Source organism: Eulemur rufifrons, chromosome 15, assembly GCF_041146395.1.
Source record: "Eulemur rufifrons isolate Redbay chromosome 15, OSU_ERuf_1, whole genome shotgun sequence".
NCBI classification, from domain to species: Eukaryota; Metazoa; Chordata; class Mammalia; order Primates; family Lemuridae; genus Eulemur; species Eulemur rufifrons.
The window spans coordinates 1,489,468-1,510,021 of NC_090997.1; the positions used below are offsets into that span (position 1 = coordinate 1,489,468).

The 20,554-nt window shown below is 45.7% G+C and overlaps 1 protein-coding gene, 1 non-coding gene and 1 pseudogene across 2 annotated transcripts; 1 reads left to right on the plus strand and 2 right to left on the minus strand.

The window, feature by feature from the left end:
* Positions 1-1,247: 1,247 nt before the first annotated feature.
* On the minus strand, positions 1,248-16,530 carry LOC138395626 (eukaryotic translation initiation factor 4H-like; annotated as a pseudogene).
* On the minus strand, positions 14,203-14,265 carry LOC138396160 (U7 small nuclear RNA). The gene has a single exon (XR_011235632.1). It is a non-coding gene; the product is annotated as a U7 small nuclear RNA (small nuclear RNA).
* LOC138395334 (arf-GAP with SH3 domain, ANK repeat and PH domain-containing protein 1-like) lies at positions 16,529-20,114 on the plus strand. Its single transcript, XM_069488074.1, has 2 exons — positions 16,529-18,929; positions 19,092-20,114. The coding sequence occupies exons 1-2, from the start codon at positions 16,529-16,531 to the stop codon at positions 19,925-19,927; spliced, it is 3,237 nt and encodes a 1,078-aa protein (XP_069344175.1). The 3' UTR covers positions 19,928-20,114.
* Positions 20,115-20,554: the final 440 nt, after the last annotated feature.

Below are 20,554 nucleotides of genomic sequence, written 5' to 3' on the forward strand. Positions count from 1 at the left end.
TCAGGTTACATGCACTGGGCACACCATCCCCCTCCCTCCCTTAGTTCATTTGCTCCTTCAAAAGTGGCTGATCGTGTTGGCTCCTGATTGGTTGGCTCCAAGGTTGTGTTGGCTTCTGATTGGTTGGTTCCAAGTCCCGGGACCTTTTAGTTGTTATCAGCGGTATTTCGGGGAAGGAGAGGACCCGCATAGGGAAACTGAAACTTAGGCCCATTCCGGGAGGTCCAGCCTGTCATGGAGTCACTCCTGCTCTCCTTCCTGTTCTACACTAGAAAACAAACAAAATGCACAGACAACAGGGATTAGGAGAAAAGCAAGTCCGTGCTGTGCCCTGGCCCAGCGCAGTGGAAGCACCCCCCCCCCCAATCCCCAAAGGGCCTCACCCCAGTGGGAAGAAAACAAGCTGGCATCCGGTACACCCAGCCAGAGAGGAACCTCTTACATCCGGTGAAAGGAGTGAACTAGCTTGGACACGATCTCAAAAGAGGAGTAACAAAAACACACGAACACATTAGAGCATTCAATTCATCTTCTACGTGAACTCCCCACCAATATTCCTAACGACCCTTCTTTTTCAGGTTTCACTGTTTGAAATGTGAGCCTACCCTGCTCCAACAGTCCATGTGGGGAGGGAGTAACAGACAGGACTACCTATAAATAGGTACGGAAGGGAATCTGCAAGCATCAACAGATATTTTTATCCTTGTTTTGAAAACAAGGTGCCTCAAATTCTGTATGTCAATCACAGCTGAATAAAAACAAGATGGAATTCGTCAGTGACTTCTGTTTCCCCGCCCCCTCTTGGAAGCCACAGCCATACAGAACTCAGCATGCAGGGCAGAAGAGAAGGACTGAGAGAATCAAAGGAGATGCCTGGGGTCTGGCCAGTGTGTCTAAAGGAAACAGAAAGCAAAGGAGGAAAATGAAGCAGAACCTCAACCCCACAGCTCCCTGGCGGTGGCTGCCTTCGACCCTCCACAGAAACTCCTGTTCTGTAAGAAAAACAAGGAGCAAGGAGGAAAAAGCACAGAAGGAAAATGGGGAAGTGGGAGGGAAAAAAAAAAAAAGCACAAACAGGCATCAGATAGATACAGCAAAGCAAGGATGTACTAACAACCACTTGTTATAACAGCTGACATGCATTCACAACCTCTGTGCTTCCGTTGTAAGAAAGGAGGACAATGTCAGGCGCAAGAATGTGACTGCAGGACTGCCACCCAGGGGGCTAACCAGGCTGTGCTCTTGCTCTCACCCCCACACCCCATTCCCTCCCAACTGTAGGCTCATTCTTGCTCCCTGTGAACGACGTCCTCTCTGGGCCTGGCTCCCCCGAAGACAGCAGAGTTGGGATTGGCTACTCGATTGAGGGGTGTTGCAACTGTTCGAGGTTTAAGCTGGAGTCGTGGTCTCTGAGCTCTTTCCTCTTCTGTCGGTTCTCGGAAATCCACGTTGGATCCATCTCTGAAACGACTGCCCGTTGGAGGGCCTGTTCCGGTCACCTGGGTGACTGCCTCCCCTGCCTCCTAAGAAGTCATCCCTGAAGCCATTTTCCTGTTTCTGCTGCGTTTCGGGTGCGGGTTATTCTAAAAGCAAAGCACCGGAAGTGAAGTCATCCCGGGAACCCCATCCATCTCTAGATTCTCGAGAGCCCCCATTCCTCTGTCATCTGGTCCCCCTTTTCTGAATCCACATCCACCTTTATCTTGCTTTCTGCCTTCTGCAATGTCCACACGAAGTGACGGATCACCCAACAGCACACCATCACATGTCAAGGCTTCCTTGAGGGAATCCACCTCATCGAATTCTACATAGCAGAATCCTTTAAATTTGTCTGTGTCTTTGTCTCTGACTAGCCGTGCACTCCTTATGCTGAGATCCTTAAAGATAGCGTCTATGTCGCCCTGAACCGTATTAAAAGGTAGATGTCCTGCATATGCTGTGTAGGGGGGCTCTGTGGGCAGCTCCCTCTGGCTACGGGAGCCAGGGCCACCAGCACTGCCACGGGACCCTCTGCCGCCGCCGAAGCTGCTGTGGGCCCGATGGTCGTAGGTATCGAAGTCCCTATAGTTTTATTTTTAATTGGCATAAATCATCTATCAGTATATATTTATGGGGTACAATGTGATGTTTTGATACATGTTTATATGATTAAATTAGACTAAATAACAAATCCATCACCTCACATACTTATCATTATTTTATGGTGAAAACATTTAAAACCCACTCTCTTAGCAATTTGGAAACATAGAATGCATTATTATTTATTATACTCATCATTTGTGCAGTAGATCACTAATGCTTATTGCTCCTGTCTACATAACGAGTCTTTCTTCAGGCAACTTCAGAGTACCCGTTATAATGCACACACGAGAAACTTCTGAAAAAGGATTTAGTAAATCAAATTTGAGCTCATCATATCTCTTTTAAACAAAGTACATAACATTCCCATGGACGTTAAGTTAAATTGGCAGGTTATGTACTCAAGATACATGTTGAATTCTATGTCCAATTCTCTTCCCAACATTTAAAACTTCGAGCTGGAACTTTCTGTGAACCAACTGGTGTCTGCTCTGCTTACAGATTATTCCCAGCTAACCAGGAAGATGGTGTAGCCATAGGTCCAGTCTTGCAGGGGCTTCTTAAGAAAATCATTGAGAACTATGCTCCACATAAGGCATTGAATAAAATCACAGCTATACCCACTGGCCAAAAGCAAACATTATTATTTTTTGAGACAGAGTTTCACTCTGTTGCCCGGGCTAGAGTGAGTGCCATGGCGTCAGCCTAGCTCACAGCAACCTCAAATTCCTGGGCTCAAGGGATCCTTCTGCCTCAGCCTCCCAAGTAGCTGGGACTACAGGCATGTGCCATCATGCCCGGCTAATTTTTTTCTATATATTTTTAGTTGTCCAGATAATTTCTTTCTATTTTTAGTAGAGACGGGGTCTCGCTCTTGCTTAGGCTGGTCTCAAACTCCTGACCTCGAGTGATCCTCCCGCCTCAGCCTCCCAGAGTGCTAGGATTACAGGTGTGAGCCACCACGACCGGCCCAAACAAACATTTTTTAACTGTCTTGCACTTGACACATTCTACTCTTCCAGCTGAGGAAGTATCTGCTTTACCCTTACTTCTCAGAACTGAATTTTCTAAACTCTCAATCTCAACCAAGGAAACTTTGTTTTGAAATCATTCTTTTCCCAAAACACCAAGAAAAAATTGTACGAGAGCTCCAGAAGATACCCTGGACCAGGAAAATAATATCCTGGAATCAACATAAACCTACGGATAAGATATTGGGAACTTCTCTGAACAGCAGGGCTATCACTAGAATGTCTTTGCACTGGCCACAAATCTTATAAAAGAAGTGCTGATCTAGCAGGTCTTCAGAGATCCCATATGGGAACTTATGGAAATGAAACTCCCTGAAGGTATTATGTAGAAAATAACAGCAATAACCAAAATAATAATAATGGCTGCATTTAAAGGGAGTTGCTACATTGCAGTAATGGGGTTAAATTCTTACACGGATTGTTTTGTTCCATATTGGTGACAACTGTATAGGAAGGATGCTATTACCCACAGTAAAGAAATGGCATCTAGGCCGGGCGCAGTGGCTCACACCTGTAATCCTAGCACTCTGAGAGGCTGAGGCGAGTGGATCGCTCAAGGTCAGGAGTTCGAGACCAGCCTGAGCAAGAGCGAGACCCCATCTCTACTAAAAATAGAAAGAAATTATCTGGCCAACTAAAATATATATATATAGAAAAAATTAGCAGGGCATGGTGGCGTATACCTGTAGTCCCAGCTACTCGGGAGGCTGAGGTGGTAGGATTGCTTGAGCCCAGGAGTTTGAGGTTGCTGTTAGCTAGGCTGACGCCACGGCACTCTAGCCCGGGCAACAGAGTGAGACTCTGTCTCAAAAAAAAAAAAAAAAAGAAATGGCATCTAGAAAATGTAAGCAATTTGGTCAAGAAAATTAGGTTAAGACAGGTTAATTAACTTGCTGAAGGTCACATAGTTATTCAGAGCTTAAGGCTTGTCAACAGAAAAGAAACCAAACTCTGTAAAATAATTTTGAAGAGATTTATTCTGAGCCAAATTTGAGGACCGTGACCCAGAGCCACGCCCAGGAGGCTTGAGCAAGTGGACTCACTGTGGCTGGGTTACAGTTTGGTTTTATACATTTCAGGGAGACAGGGGTTACAGGTGAAATCATAAATCAATACATGGGACTCATACATTGGTTTGGCCCAAAAAGGTGGCCCATCTCCAAGAGGGTGGGGCGGTTACAGGTTATAGGTGGGTTTAAAGATTCTTTGACTTGTAATTGGTTAAAGACATGAAGCTTTGTCTGTGGGCTTGGAACGGTTTAAGATAAGGAGGTCTGTTTATCAGAGAGGAGCCAGGAACATATATTTGTTGTGTCAACTGAGGACCTGCAGGTGTGTCTTGCATACCCTTGGGCCTGTTAATGGGTTACAAAGGATGTCCCCAAGAAGGGAGGGAGGGGCATGATGAGTCATGTCTGACCTCCCTCCTTGTGATAGGCAATTTAGTTTCAGGATATCCCCTTGGCCAAGACGGGTCCATTCAGTCAGCCGGTGGGGGGAGCCTTAAGATTCTATTTTAGTTCACAGGCCGTCCTTCAAGTTCAGGCAGTTTTGTTTCCGAGTTGTTGCTCTGAAGTCACTTACTATATTATTGTTCTGAGACTAACCTGAAGCTTCCTATTCCGTCTGAACAGGCCCTGCTATTAAAGTGACTATAAATACATGGCTAATGGATTGTTAGGGGCCAGGGAGATGCAGTATTTGAGACTGTGGTGCTGACTGTGCTTAAAATGACAATTTTATGGCTACTAGGGCCTATATTAAACTTTCCTCTCCACATCCCCTGGTATCTGCTTGGAGGATTGACTCCAGCCCTTGTCCTCCAGGCCCTGGGTCTGTCCATGGTCCTGAAAGTCATAACCTGGCAGGTCCCGCTGACACCAGGGATGGCATTCTAACTGCGGAAACTCGCCACTAGTGAAAACTATACGGTTGAACTTGTATATTCATTACTTATAAGATTAGAGCATATGAATTACTGAGCAATCCAGCAATAAATTGGAAAGGTAATATATAGAAAGACCCACAAAACATTCTGTTTATATGCCCTATACTGAAATGTACTAGAATAACAACAACAAGATCACATAAAGAGTGAGTTTATTTTGAAAGTTTTGACAGAATACAAAGAAAATAAATGCAGCATTATTGTGGGGATAAGAGAGAAAGAATTTATATTTTAATTAACTCAGTTTATCCCCTCCCAACTTATATGCCTATCCTTTTAACCTCACCAGGAAATTTTGTGTTTTTTTTTCATGAAGTTAACCTTCATTTAAATTTACCCACACGTTTACCCTTAGCTTTTGTTTATGCTTTCCTCCATCTCACCACTCCTCCTAGAAGAACTTAGCGCTGCCTTTCTTCCTTTCTCACTTCATTCTTTAGCTCTTCCTTTAGTAATGATCTGTTTGCCACAAATTGTCTTTGTCTGAAAAACGCATGGAAGTTTTAATTGTAAATATTACATTTACATTCCTCAATGTTATATACCAGGTTTTATTCCTTTTCTGGGATAGTCTTTACGTTTTCTTTTTCCCTGAAAATATTTTAAAGCTCATTTTAATCATAGTAAGCATGCTTATTTTGTATACTATTCTTATTATTCTAATCTGTGAATATGCGATTCTGCTGTCTGTTGATTTTGCTTGTTCTTTCATGGTGACTTGTTTTCTTCTGAACATAGTTTTCATTTTTTGGATTTTGTTTTTGTTATTATTGTTGGATTTGTTTTTTTTTTTTTTTTTAACTGTTAGGTGTTTACTCTGCTTATGAAATGACTTGTTGGAATTTTTAAAGCCCAGATGATGGCAGCTTCCTGTAGACAAGATTTATATTTGTTTTTGTCAGGTTCTTGGAGTCTGGCCTACTTTAAACTGAATTTATGACTTGATGATTTTTCACACCATTCAGGTAGTGCGAACTCAGGCTGCAAATGCATGTGAAGAGCCATTCATGGTTAAAATCAGGAACAAGTTTTCCCTCCCACTCCACTGAGCATCAGCGCAGCTGGCCCTTTGAGAGTGGGACATTTTCCTTACACTGAGGATCTAGCCTTGGAGGGGGAAAAGCCTGGCTCAGTGGGGGGTCATCCTATCATATGTCTCCCTTTGAGTGCTCCTCGGACTTAGTCTTCTATTTCAAATGTTCTCTGAGGCCGTGGAAAGTAACACTTAAATATTCTACATTCAGTAAATGACTTCAAGGCAAAAGTAAATTCAGAGTCTTGATTTTCAATTAGACAATTCCTATTACATCACAAGCACTTCAGTGCCTTTAAGAAGTTTTTTATATTTTGTTCATCAATTCCTCTTAGTGTGAGAGTTATCCCATATTGGTGTTTTACACCTCATCACAAGTCTCCTTTTCACAAATTTCCCCGTCTTGTATGTTCCAAGTAATTGAACAACTAAGTAAACTGCTGAACACTGTGAATGCAGCAATGAGTATCCAATCACAAGACATTTCTCCTTTTGGGAAAGTGGACTTACCGATAATCTGCTTCAAATTCTGCCCTCTGGAAAGATTTCTTTTTCCGATGTTTTGATGACTGTCTGTGACTTAGACGGTAATACTGCAGCTGCCCATTACAGACTATTCAAAGCATATTCAAAACTGTATGTAAAGCAGCCTCAAATTTCTTCCTCTATAGTCAACAGGTCTTAGGAAACTCCTCACAGACCACAAGAATGAAATACAAAAGACATAAGAACATCAGGTGTATAATCTACCTTGTTATGCAACTTACCTGTCTTAGAGGGCCTGCTCAAGTCTGATGCTATGTATACCACTTCCCCTTAATGACAGAGCACTGGTAAGCAACACAGAACATATAAAACCCAGGTCATGGTGGGCACCTCAACTTGGCCATTTGCTGTATGATGATCATGGCATTCAGAATCCACCAGGGCACAGAAGCAAGCCAGGAGCCATTTCTGAAATGGAGAGTACAGAGGAGTTTTCCCCAAAACCATGGAGCCTGGGCAGTGAGTCTGCTTGACTGCTTCATACAACACACACACACACACACACACACACACACCACTATTCTAGTAAGTATTTAGGGCCAAATGTCAGATATGCTTACCTACTGCCTAAATCGGATGTGACATTCCCATTTCACATGGGAACATTTTTGCACTTGTACTACTTTATGAGATTTTTAAAGTCATAATTTTTTCTTTGGTGAAATTAACTGTCTTCACTAGGGTTCAATAACACCCAGTACATTCACTTCTCAAAGGGTTTATAATCCTTAGAGTTGAAAGAATTCCTCAAGTTCAAACACCCATGGCCCAATGAGGAACGGGAAGCTCTCATTTCTAAAGGATGCAATCAGTTGTAGAATTGATTAAAGGCACCTGTAATTCTGTGGATTTTGAAGAGAGTAGAGGACAAAAACAGAGCTTGTTGCACAATTAACCACTTCCAAGGCCTTCATTCAAATTGAGGTGCAGTTGTGATGACTTGATTAAGAGACTGCAGGGAAACTGTCAAGTGCAGAATGTGCTGTCCCATAGCTAAAGAGGCCAATCAGATATGGGGCATTCTTTTCCATCGTGGTTCACATAGTATCACTGGTCCCCTGAGAAAGTTAGAGTCCCAGAAGTCAGGCCCAATCTGATTTTTGTTTGAGAAACCTGAACAGGGAATTTCTAGTGTCTGGAGCTATGTTAGTCTCACAAGATTGGATTGTGGGCTATGAACTTTGCTTCCAAAGGTTTCTTGCACGGTGGGACTTCTGGTAATAGTCAAGTGAAGAAGTTGGTTGAGGCCAGGTGCGGTGGCTCACGCCTGTAATCCTAGCCTCTGGGAGGCCGAGGTGGGAGGATTGCTTGAGCTCAGGAGTTGGAGACCAGCCTGAGCAAGAGCGAGACCCCGTCTCTACTAAAGATAGAAAGAAATTAGCTGGACAACTAAAAAATATATAGAAAAAATTAGCAGGGCATGGTGGCGCATGCCTGTAGTCCCAGCTACTCAGGAGGCTGAGGCAGAAGGATCGCTTGAGCCCTGGAGTTTGAGGTTGCTGTGAGCTAGGCTGACGCCACGGCACTCTAGCCCAGGCAACAGAGTGAGACTCTGTCTCAAAAAAAAAAAAAAAAAGAAAGAAAGAAAGAAAGAAAAAAGAACAAAGTGAGAGTAACAATGTGTGGCTCAGAGATTAGGTCCCAAAAGCCATGTGTCTTGCTTGGATTCTCTCTTTCTCTCTGTCATCATTCGCTTTGTGGGAAGCCAGTTTCCCTGTCATAACACACCCATTGTGGGGAGACTTGTGTGGTGAGGGACCACGTTTACCAGCAGCAAAGACCAGAGGGCTCCTGCTAACAGCCACACACCTGAGCTTAAACACAGGTCATGCCCCGGTCAAGCCTTCAGATTATTGCAATTCCAGCTGATGTCTTGACGGCAAACTAAGAAGCCTTTACTGGAACTACCTAGCTTCCTTCTTCTGGATTTCTTTTTTTTATTTTTTTAACTTTAATTTTAATTTTTTTCAGACAGAGTCCCACTCTGTTGCCCAGACTAGAGTGCCGTGGCGTCAGCCTAGCTCACAGCAACCTCAAACTCCTGAGCTCAAGCAATGCTCCCACCTCGGCCTCCCAGAGTGCTAGGATTACAGGCGTGAGCCACCGCGCCCAGCCTAAAAATACTTATTGAAAAAAAATATCTTTTGGAGACACATTAAAATTATTTACTGGTTTTCGTGAAGTGGGAAGTGTGGAGGAATAAAGAAGTTAAAAAATATTTACTTATGAAACATGTCTGGAATTTTCTTCGAAATATGCAGTGGGTACTGGGAGTGGGAACGAGGGGGAGGGACGCAAGACGCAAGATCAGCAGCGGCTGATGACTACTGAAGGCAGTGCGGGGTGACGCAGCTATGATGGGTCGTTATGCCGTCCTCTCTACTTGTGTATGTACTTCAGGTTTCAGTAGTAAGTTTTTTTCAAAAGAATAAAACTGAAAGCCAAGATCCCTGAAAATTGCACCCCTTCCCCAGGGGCAAGGCCTGTGAGGAAACGGCCGATGAGATGGTTCCTCAGTAGAACTGGGCTCTGCTGCCATGAGAGGATGAGAGTGAGCTCCGCCGCGGCCCCCAGAGATGTAATTTCCCTACCTCACTGGACTCAGTGTCACTTCTCTTGTGCCCTGATGACATTTGCACAGCTGTGTGCTGAGTAGAACACCCTGCTGGGAGGAAGGTGGAGGGGGAAGAGGAAAACAGACAAGGAGAGCAGGAACCTCCATTTAAGACTTCCCGGCTGCACCTGAGAAAAAAAGCCAGGCACTAAGTGTCAGGCTGAGCCCAACCCTCCCCAGCCTGGGTTCCTTGGTTTGTGCTCCAGGCCTCTGCTGCGTCTGGAGCAAAACTGTCTATTGGGTGCTGATTATGACAATGTGCCAATGTGTGACAGTGCACATTGCTCACACTAATTGTGGTTTCTCATGTTTTTAAATTGCACTTGAAAACTCTTCCCTTATGACAAAAAAGGACCTTCGGGTATAGAAAGAGTAGATTCTGCTCTAAAAGTAACTGATGTTACTTCCCATAAAAACTCAAGATTCAAATATAGTCACAACTTTATTTTTCCAGCGATTCATTCTAATACTCTTGAGGCTTCCTCCGAAATGTCTAAGCACCCTACAGCCAACGGGCGTACTCAGAGCACCCTTCAGTCCTGAACAGAAAGGAAGCTGCTGCCGTTCCCCGCTCCAGGTGTTGCTGCTGCGAGCATCCTGCGCAGGCGACACAGGCAGGCGGTGGAGAGGACTCGCCCGCCGCAGTCACTGGTCCAGATGTCTGCCCGGCTGCTGTGACTCTCCCGGGGAGGGTGACTGTTGAAGCTGGATGATGGGACCATTTTGCTATTACTTCTAATTTTTTATGAGTTGATCATTTTCCATAATTAAAAGTTAAAAACCGGCCTGGCGCGGTGGCTCACGCCTGTAATCCTAGCACTCTGGGAGGCCGAGGCAGGAGGATTGCTCAAGGTCAGGAGTTCAAGACCAGCCTGAGCAAGAGCGAGACCCCGCCTCTACTAAAACTAGAAAGAAATTATATGGACAGCTAAAAATGTATAGGAAAACTTAGCTGGGCATGATGGCACATGCCTGTAGTCCCAGCTACTCGGGAGGCTGAGGCAGGAGGATTGCTTGAGCCCAGGAGTTTGAGGTTGCTGTGAGCTAGGCTGACGCCCCGGCACTCTAGCCCGGGCAACAGAGTGAGACTCTGTTTCAAAAAAAAAAAAAGTGTGCAAATTTAAAGTTTACTTTTGTAGAAAAATTGTAAATAATAGTTGAGAACATTTAATGAGAATGTTGGTCGAGGCCCATTCCTGGTCTGTATCTCTGTTGCTGCGTCCCGGACAGAATACGACGTCTGTATCATGTATCACAGGAAGCATCATCCTCTGGCTCGTTCCCTGTGACAGCAGAGCCAACCCTGCAAGTCACCTTCCTGCCCACTGAGCCTCACTCCCACTGAGCTGATTGCCCAGACGTACGGGTAGCCACCCTCAGTTCCTTGCTCAAACCCTAGGACTAAGCACGGCTTCTGCTGAGCGCCGTTCATTTGCAGGCTTAGAGTGCGGTGGGGACCACGTGGGTGGAGGTTGCTGCGGCCTCAATTAATGAAAGACAATACGTTTCATAAAACTTGGAAACTGGAGGGGAAGATCACTTAAATTCAGAACACCAAAGCAGAACCTTCCTTGTGTGCTTGCTGCCTGTGTTTCCCCCGCGTAAGTCACAGTGCGTGTCTCACATGCCACCGTTTCCCTTCTCGTAAGACCTTCTGTGCTTTTTCTCCACTTCACATACATGCTACAGTTTTCCAAGTTGCAGAGTGTCCTTCTAACTGCCCCATGCTTTTTCATGTGTAGATTTAACATCATGGCATTCGGGTGAGGAAGAAGTCCAGGCTCAAGGCTCTGAGGCTGAGAGATGCCCCCATGTCCTGAGCACAGTAGGGGGGGGTCTCTCTGGGCCAGCCCCGGGCTGCGGGCTGACTGACGTGGGTTGCCCGGACTTTTCCTTCCTCTGGAGACAGCTGCAACTGCGCTACTCTGGACAGCATTTATGGAGCGCCTCTTGCTGGCTGCATATGACCTTTGGTTTCCCTCCCGCGCCTCTTCCTGCTCAGCCTCTGTAGCTTCTGCTCTCGAAGGGCCCTCCCACAGCTGTGGAAAGAGCAGGAGTGAGGCAGGCTGTCGTGCTGTGAGTGGGGACTCCTGTTTGTCTGTGCTAGGCTTAAAGAATTCACGCTCCCCCAACTTCCATGCAAACCTCCTATGAAACCCAGGCTCTCCCCTTCCTAGGGGTGTATTAGGCAGTAGCCTTTGCCAGAGCCTAGGGAGGTGAGGGAATGGACTGCAAGAGGGGAACTTACTTTCCTTATCCCTCCTAGTTGGTTGAAAAGAATTTCACTGCTCCCAGAAAACCCCCTATAAAACCCAAGGCTCTTCTCTTTTCTCTCGGGGACTCCTTTTTCAGCCTCCACCCATCTGCACCCAGAAGTTCAAAATAAACAGCCTTTTGCTACACATGAGGCTTCGTGCATCTCCCTCTCGGCCGGACCCAACAGTGGCAGCAGTTCCTTGCCCGTCACCAAGGCCTCTGGCAAGGAAGGACTGTGGTGCAGACAGGAAGGACGCTGGCAGATCCCCTCTGAATTCTGCCACCCTGTGTGCCAAAAACTGACATTTCTGATCTTTAAAGCCACTTAGGAAAGAGAGGCCTGTTGAACCTTTAGAAAGGCGGAGTCACAGTCAGAAACTAGGTGTCTGGGATCTGTGGGCCCCAAGGCTTTACAGGCATCTTCCCTGCTTTTTAAACATGGCTACTTATTTATTTCTAAAGTGTTTGATGTTCTACTGTAGCAATACGTTATGCACAAATTATAAAATATTTTAAAAATAGATTTAGAAAGATGGGATAAACATAAAATAATTTAAATGACAGGTTTGTTTTTTTTTTTTATTTTGAGACAAAGGCTCACTTTGGTGCCCAGGCTAGAGTGCAGTGGCATCATCATAGCTCACTGCAACCTCCAACTCCTGGGCTCAAACAAGCTGTCCGCCTCAGCCTCCCCAGTAGCTGGGACTACGGGCACGTACCACCATGCCTGGCTAATTTTTCAACTTTTTGTAAAGACAGGTTTTGGATCTCACTATTGCTGATGTTGATCTCAAACTCCTGGCCTCAAGAAATCCTCCCACCTCATCCTCCCAAAGTGCTAAGATTAAAGACATAAGCCACTGCATGGGTCCAAAATAACAGTTTTTATTTGATATGCAAAGAATATCTTGCCCTCACAAAATTGTTAATTATAATATTTTCAAGTGAGAACAATGTGACTAATTTTGCTTAATTACTTTTGAAATGATGCTTTAACAGTTTGTGATGATCTGGTTCTAAGTTCATGTTGATTCTGCCTTTGAAGAACAGTTAGAGCCGAAAGAGATAACATACATTCAGATGGAAGAAGTGTATCATTGATGTACTCATTAAAATGTGACTCAGACAAGAAAATCCTATCCCTCAATTGCATAAACCATTTTGTTTCCCCTCAGCTACTACATTTCCGTTCTCCCTCGTGCAAACCAATGGGAAACCATATCCCAAGCCTGGTCTCCTATCATGGTTGTGCAGCAGCTGTCCTCAAACTCCAGAGGGGCACTGGGAGAAACAGACAGTAGGCCAGGATCAAGACTGCTGAGTGGGCCGGCCTGGTGGCTCATGCCTGTAATCCCAGCACTCTGGGAGGCCGAGGCGGGCGGATCCCTTGAGCTCAGGAGTTTGAGACCAGCCTGAGCAAGAGCCAGACCTCATCTCTACTAAAAATAGAAAAAATTGGTCGGTGCAGTGCTGGAGGCCTGTCGTCCCAGCTACTCGGGAGGCTGAGCAGGGGGATGGCCCGAGCCCAGGAGTTGGAGGTTGCTGTGCGCTGTGATAACACCCCTGCACTCTAGCTGGGCAACAGAGTGAGACTCTGCCTCAAAAAAGAATGTTTACCAGCCTGCAAGAAACAACCATATGGACAATGAGATAAACTTGTGACGTTCCTACCTGGCAGCTCCGGTGTTTTGTGGGGTTTTCCCTGAGAAGTGGGAACAAATTGCACCACTTTTTTTTGAGTTTTGCCTATTTGTAAGAAATGTTTCCAATTAAAGCATTGCTATGGAAGTTTCAGTTTTCACACCTCGTGAAGTTAAAATGTCTACCTCCTTTTAACTGTTGTTTAAAGAATTAAAACAAGAAAACAAAAGCATAGGCCACAGAACAAGTGCTCCATCACAATGATAATCGTTTTTAGTAAATGATTTTCTGTGCAAACCTAACTAGTCTAATAAGGGAGTTAAATAGGAGTAGGGTGTGAACATTTCCACATTTGTACATTTCTTTATTTCTTTTGAGACAGAGTCTCTCTCTGTTGCCTGAGCTCGAGTGCCGTGGCATCAGCCTAGCTCACAGCAACCTCAAACTCCTGGGCTCAAGCAATCCTCCCACCTTGGCCTCCCAGAGTGCTAGGATTACAGGTGTGAGCCACTGCACCCAGCCAAAAACAATTTTTTTCTTTTTTATTTATATATTTGTTATGGTCTGAGACGCGAGAAATAACCACCTAAAGACCGAATTGAGCCAAATCAGGAGTCTATATTAGCTGGTGAGTGACTACTCCCTGCACCGCCAAAGGCGGCGGCACAGACAGCAGCCTTGAGCCTTTGAAGCAGAAAGCTTTTATCGTGGGTGAAAAATCACTGGGGCAGAGCAAGCATGATTCCAGGGGCAAAAAGCAGCATTACAGCAGGATCTGGGCAGTTTAGGGCTTGGTCATGCAGAACATGGGTGTTCTATTCTCACGCTTGGGGCACTGTCTTTAGCAAGCAGTTTTACAGAAGCGAGATAGCAGGTTAATGGTTTTTCGGCACGAAACTCACACTATGACATTATAGAAATAGCTTTGACAATGTTAAAATTTCAGTCTTTAACATTATATGGCCAAAAGTTATAACAGTCAGTAGTCTTGAAGCTTTTGGCCCTTAACAATATTTATTTATTTATTTATTTTCTTTAATTTGGGCGGGGGGTGGGGGGAGCTTCCAGTGAGGACCAGAAAACCTGCTAGACAAATTCTAAAAGAGCTGTAACACTCTAGAGATGACATGCTATGGAAAAAATTTAAGAAAAAAAAAGGAAAAAAAGAGCTGTAACACTAAAACAATTTTTTTAACCTCTCTTATTGATGTGGGTATAAACGGATGGCCTTTCGGGGAAGTAATTTAGTACCTGTTGATAGTTAAAATATTCATAACCTTTCATTCAATGCTTTCACTCAAATTAGTATCTTCGCCGGTTTGGGCTGCTATAGCAGAATACGGCAGACTGGATGGCCTACAAACAACAGAGATGCGTTTCTCACGTTTCTGCAGACCGGGAAGTTCAAGACCAAGGCACTGGCAGAGCCGGCGTTGGGTGCAGGGCCTCTTCCCAGGTTGTAGGGGCCCCACCTTCTTGCCGTGTCGTCGCATGGCAGGGACAGAGATGGCTTCTCGTGATCCTTTCTAAGGGCACCAATGCCATCACGTGGGCTCCAGCCCCCTGACTCCATCCCAACTTCATCCCTTCCCAAGGGCTCCGCCCCCAATACCATCACACTGGGATTAGAGCGCCAACATGCGAATTTGGGGCGGACACGTTCAGTTCATAGCAATTAGAAATTTGTAGAAACGCGCCCTCTAGTGTGCAAAGAAATAAGTACAAGAGTATTTTGAGGCATGACGTACAGCAGAGAATAATGAGGGGGAGCCGTGGGGCAGTTAAATAAAATAAGCTGTACACATACAATGAAATACCACACTATACTTTTTAAAAATCTATATATATTGACATGGCAAATGTCCACATCATAAATTAATATTAAAAGTTGTAGAATAATATAAATTGGAAGAAGCATTTTTTTTCAAACCTCCCCTCCATCCATCTTTGCTGTTATATGAAAAGGAGAAAAAGGGAGGAGGAAATACAGACAAACAGTTATCAGTGGTCATATCCTGGGACATTTTTGCTTTCTTTCTTTTTTTAGGTGAGGTCTCCCTTTGTCACCCAGGCTAGAATGGCACACTGCAGCCTCCAACTCCTGGGTTCAAGCGATCCTCCTAGCTCAGCCTCCAAGTAGCTGGGATCATGCAGACCACAGGTCTCCCTGTCTCTTCTCCACTCATTCCCAACATGGCCATAGGCAGCAACAGGGATCGTGCTGGGTGCGAGGCTGCTGGATGGTCAGAGACACTGGATTCCTGGGTATGGCTGTAGAGAGGAAAAAAACAAAAGCAACAAAAAGATGCTGAAAGACAAATTCCTTTTCTCTCTATTCTTCCTAAGCCTGAGTCCAGCAGCCAGGCCTGGGTGACTTTTATGAACCAAAATAAAATCTTAAGTCTCCCCCCACCAGCTGGCTGAATAAACCCCCTCTTGGCCAAGGGGGTATCCCTAAAACTAAATTGCATGCCAAGAGGAGGGAGGTCAGACATGCCTCATCATCCCCCTCCCTCCCTTCTTGGGGACATCCTTTGTAACTCATTAACAGGCCCAAGGGTATGCAAGACACACCTGCAGGTCCTCAGTTGACACAACAAATATATGTTCCTGGCTCGTCTCTGATAAACAGACCCCCTTATCTTAAACCATTCCAAGCCCACAGACAAAGTTTCATGTCTTTAACCAATTACAAGTCAAAGAATCTTCAAACCTACCTATAACCTGTAAGCCCCCGCTTCGAGATGGCCCACCTTTTCGGGCCAAACCAATGTGTGCCTCCCACGTATTGGTTTATGACTTTACCTGTAACCCCTGTCTCCCTGAAACATATAAAACCAAACTGTAACCCAGCCACAGCGAGTCCACCTGCTCAAGGCTTCTTGGGTGTGGCTCTGGGTCACGGTCCTCAAATTTGGCTCAGAATAAATCTCTTTAAAATTATTTTACAGTTTGGCTTCTTTTCCCTTGACATTGTTAATCACAGACAAGCCACCAGACATATATTTGTTGTGTAAGTTGAGGACCTGCAGGTGTGTCTTGCGTACCCTTAGGCCTGTTAGTGGGTTACACAGGATGTCCCCAAGAAGGGAGGGGGCATGATGAGGCATGTCTGACCTCCCTCTTCATGGCAGGCAATTTACTTTAAGGACATTCCCTTGGCCAAGAGGAGGTCCCTTCAGCCAGCCAGTATGGGGGGAGCCTTAAGATTTTATTTCAGAGCCCCCGGCCCGCACCGCCCGCCGAGCCGGCCGATCCGGGTCGCAGTCGAGCGCCCGGCCGAGGGGTGCCGGGGCGCGGGCATCTGCGCCGGGCCCGCGATGGAGTAATGCCCAGCGGCCCGCCCGGTCCCGGTAATTTTCTGATGTGACGGCTGAGACATGAGATCTTCAGCCTCCAGGCTCTCCAGTTTTTCGTCGAGAGATTCACTATGGAATCGGATGCCGGACCAGATCTCCGTCTCCGAGTTCATCGCGGAGACCACCGAGGACTACAACTCGCCCACCACGTCCAGCTTCACCACGCGGCTGCACAACTGCAGGAACACCATCACGCTGCTGGAGGAGGCTCTAGACCAAGATAGAACAGCTCTACAGAAAGTAAAGAAGTCTGTAAAAGCAATATATAATTCTGGTCAAGATCATGTACAAAATGAAGAAAACTATGCACAAGTTCTTGATAAGTTTGGGAGTAATTTTTTAAGTCGAGACAACCCTGACCTTGGCACCGCTTTTGTGAAGTTTTCTACTCTTACGAAGGAACTGTCCACACTGCTGAAAAATCTGCTCCAGGGTCTGAGCCACAATGTGATCTTCACTTTGGATTCCTTGTTAAAAGGAGACCTAAAAGGAGTCAAAGGAGATCTCAAGAAGCCATTTGACAAAGCCTGGAAAGATTATGAGACAAAGTTTACAAAAATTGAGAAGGAGAAAAGAGAGCATGCAAAACAGCACGGGATGATCCGCACAGAGATTACAGGAGCTGAGATCGAGGAAGAAATGGAAAAGGAAAGGCGCCCCTTTCAGCTCCAAATGTGCGAGTATCTCATTAAAGTTAGTGAAATCAAGACCAAAAAGGGTGTGGATCTACTGCAGAATCTTATAAAGTATTATCATGCACAATGCAATTTCTTTCAAGATGGCTTGAAAACAGCTGATAAATTGAAACAATACATTGAAAAACTGGCTGCTGATTTATATAATATAAAACAGACCCAGGATGAAGAAAAGAAACAGCTAACGGCACTCCGAGACTTAATAAAATCCTCTCTTCAACTTGATCAGAAAGAAGATTCACAGAGCCGGCAAGGAGGATATAGCATGCATCAGCTCCAGGGCAATAAGGAATATGGCAGTGAAAAGAAGGGATACCTGCTGAAGAAAAGTGATGGGATCCGGAAAGTGTGGCAGAGAAGGAAATGTGCTGTCAAGAATGGCATTCTGACCATCTCACATGCCACGTCCAACAGGCAACCAGCTAAGTTGAACCTTCTCACCTGCCAGGTGAAACCAAATGCCGAAGACAAGAAGTCTTTTGACCTGATATCACATAATAGGACATATCACTTTCAGACAGAAGATGAGCAGGATTATGTAGCATGGATATCAGTACTGACGAATAGCAAAGAAGAGGCCCTAACCATGGGCTTCCGTGGAGAGCAGAGCACAGGGGAGAACAGCCTGGAAGATCTGACAAAAGCCATTATTGAAGATGTCCAGCGGCTCCCGGGGAACGACGTCTGCTGTGACTGTGGCTCGTCAGAACCTACCTGGCTTTCAACCAACTTGGGTATTTTGACTTGCATAGAGTGTGCTGGCATCCATAGGGAAATGGGGGTTCATATTTCTCGCATTCAGTCTTTGGAACTAGACAAATTAGGAACTTCAGAACTCTTGCTGGCCGAGAATGTAGGAAACAATAGTTTTAATGACATTATGGAAGCAAATTTACCCAGCCCCTCACCAAAACCCACCCCTTCAAGTGATATGACTGTGCGGAAAGAATATATCACTGCAAAGTATGTAGATCATAGGTTTTCAAGGAAGACCTGTTCTACTTCCTCAGCCAAACTGAATGAATTGCTTGAGGCCATCAAATCCAGGGATTTACTTGCACTAATTCAAGTCTATGCAGAGGGGGTAGAGCTAATGGAACCACTGCTGGAACCCGGACAGGAGCTTGGAGAGACAGCCCTTCATCTTGCAGTCCGAACTGCAGACCAGACATCTCTCCATTTGGTTGACTTCCTTGTACAAAACTGTGGGAACCTGGATAAGCAGACAGCCCTGGGAAATACGGTTCTACACTACTGTAGTATGTACGGTAAACCTGAGTGTTTGAAGCTTCTTCTCAGGAGCAAGCCCACTGTGGATATTGTTAACCAGGCTGGAGAAACTGCCCTGGACATAGCAAAGAGACTAAAAGCTACCCAGTGTGAAGATCTGCTTTCCCAAGCTAAATCTGGAAAGTTCAATCCTCATGTCCATGTAGAGTATGAATGGAATCTTCGACAGGAAGAGATGGATGAAAGTGACAATGATCTGGATGACAAACTAAGCCCGATCAAGAAAGAGCGCTCGCCCAGACCTCAAAGCTTCTGCCACTCCTCCAGCATCTCCCCCCAGGACAAGCTGGCACTGCCAGGATTCAGCACTCCAAGGGACAAACAGCAGCTCTCCTACGGAGCCTTCACCAACCAGATCTTCGTCTCCACAAGCACAGACTCACTCACGTCACCAACCGCAGAGGCTCCCCCTCTGCCTCCTAGAAATGCCGGGAAAGGTCCACCTGGCCCACCTTCAACACTCCCTCTAAGCACCCCGACCTCTAGTGGCAGCTCCACCCTATCCAAGAAGAGGCCTCCTCCCCCACCACCCAGACACAAGAGAACCCTATCCGACCCTCCCAGCCCACTACCTCATGGGCCCCCAAACAAAGGCGCAGTTCCTTGGGGTAACGATGTGGGTCCATCATCTTCAAGTAAGACCACAAACAAGTTTGAGGGGCTGTCTCAGCAGTCAAGCACCAGTTCTGCAAAGACTGCCCTTGGCCCGAGAGTTCTTCCTAAACTACCTCAGAAAGTGGCACTAAGGAAAACAGAAACCAGCCATCATCTCTCCCTAGACAAAGCCAATGTCCCGCCCGAAATCTTCCAGAAATCGTCACAGTTGGCAGAGTTACCACAAAAGCCATCACCTGGAGACCTGCCCCCGAAGCCCACAGAACTGGCTCCCAAACCCCAAATTGGAGATTTGCCTCCTAAGCCAGGAGAACTGCCCCCCAAGCCACAGCTGAGCGACCTTCCACCCAAACCCCAGCTCTCAGACTTACCTCCCAAACCACAGATGAAGGACCTGCCCCCCAAACCACAACTGGGAGACCTGCTGGCAAAATCCCAGACTGGAGATGTCTCACCCAAGGCTCAGCAGCCCTCTGAGGTCACGCAGAAGTCACACCCAGTGGATCTCTCCCTAAACGTGCAGTCCAGAGATGCCATCCAAAAGCAAGCATCTGAAGACTCCAATGACCTCACGCCTACTCTGCCAGAGACGCCCGTACCACTGCCTAGAAAAATCAATACGGGGAAAAACAAAGTGAGGCGAGTGAAGACCATTTATGACTGCCAGGCAGACAACGATGACGAGCTCACGTTCATCGAGGGAGACGTGATTGTCGTCACAGGGGAAGAGGACCAGGAGTGGTGGATTGGGCACATTGAAGGACAGCCTGAAAGGAAGGGGGTCTTTCCAGTGTCCTTTGTTCACATCCTGTCCGACTAGCAAAAAGCAGAACTTTAAGATTGTCCACATCCTTCATGCAAGACTGCTGCCTCCATGTAATCCTGTGCACAATGTGTATATAGCTGCTGTTACAGAATAAGAAACTCAAGGAAGGGCCACCTCAGGAGGGAATATAGTATGTATTGTAAATATCCTGTGTCTTCTGCCTTCGCCAGTATTAGGGTAGCCTTGGAACCCAGCACGCCTTACTGGTTTGCCAAAGCCATCCTTGGCATCTAGCACTTAATCTCTCTATCTATGCTGTTTCACAAGCAAACAAACAAAAAAAGTATAGGAACTGCTGGCTTTGCAAATAGAAGTGGTCTCCAGCAACCGTTGAAAGGCATAGAATTGACTCTCTGTTCCTAACAATGCAGTATTCTCAATTGTGTTACTGAAAATGCAACATTAGCAAAGAGGTGGGTTCTGTTTTCCAGGTGAAACTTTTAGCTCCATAACAGACCAGCCTGTAGTTATCTGTGTACACAGTTTACAGCTACAAAAACCTACTTTGGTATTTATTACAGAAAAGTGCTCTGTTAAATGTAAGTGTTATTCCTTCAGCAAAATATTCACTGACCCAAAACTCTTTGTGGCATTTTACAATGCACACAGCCTCATGCAAGT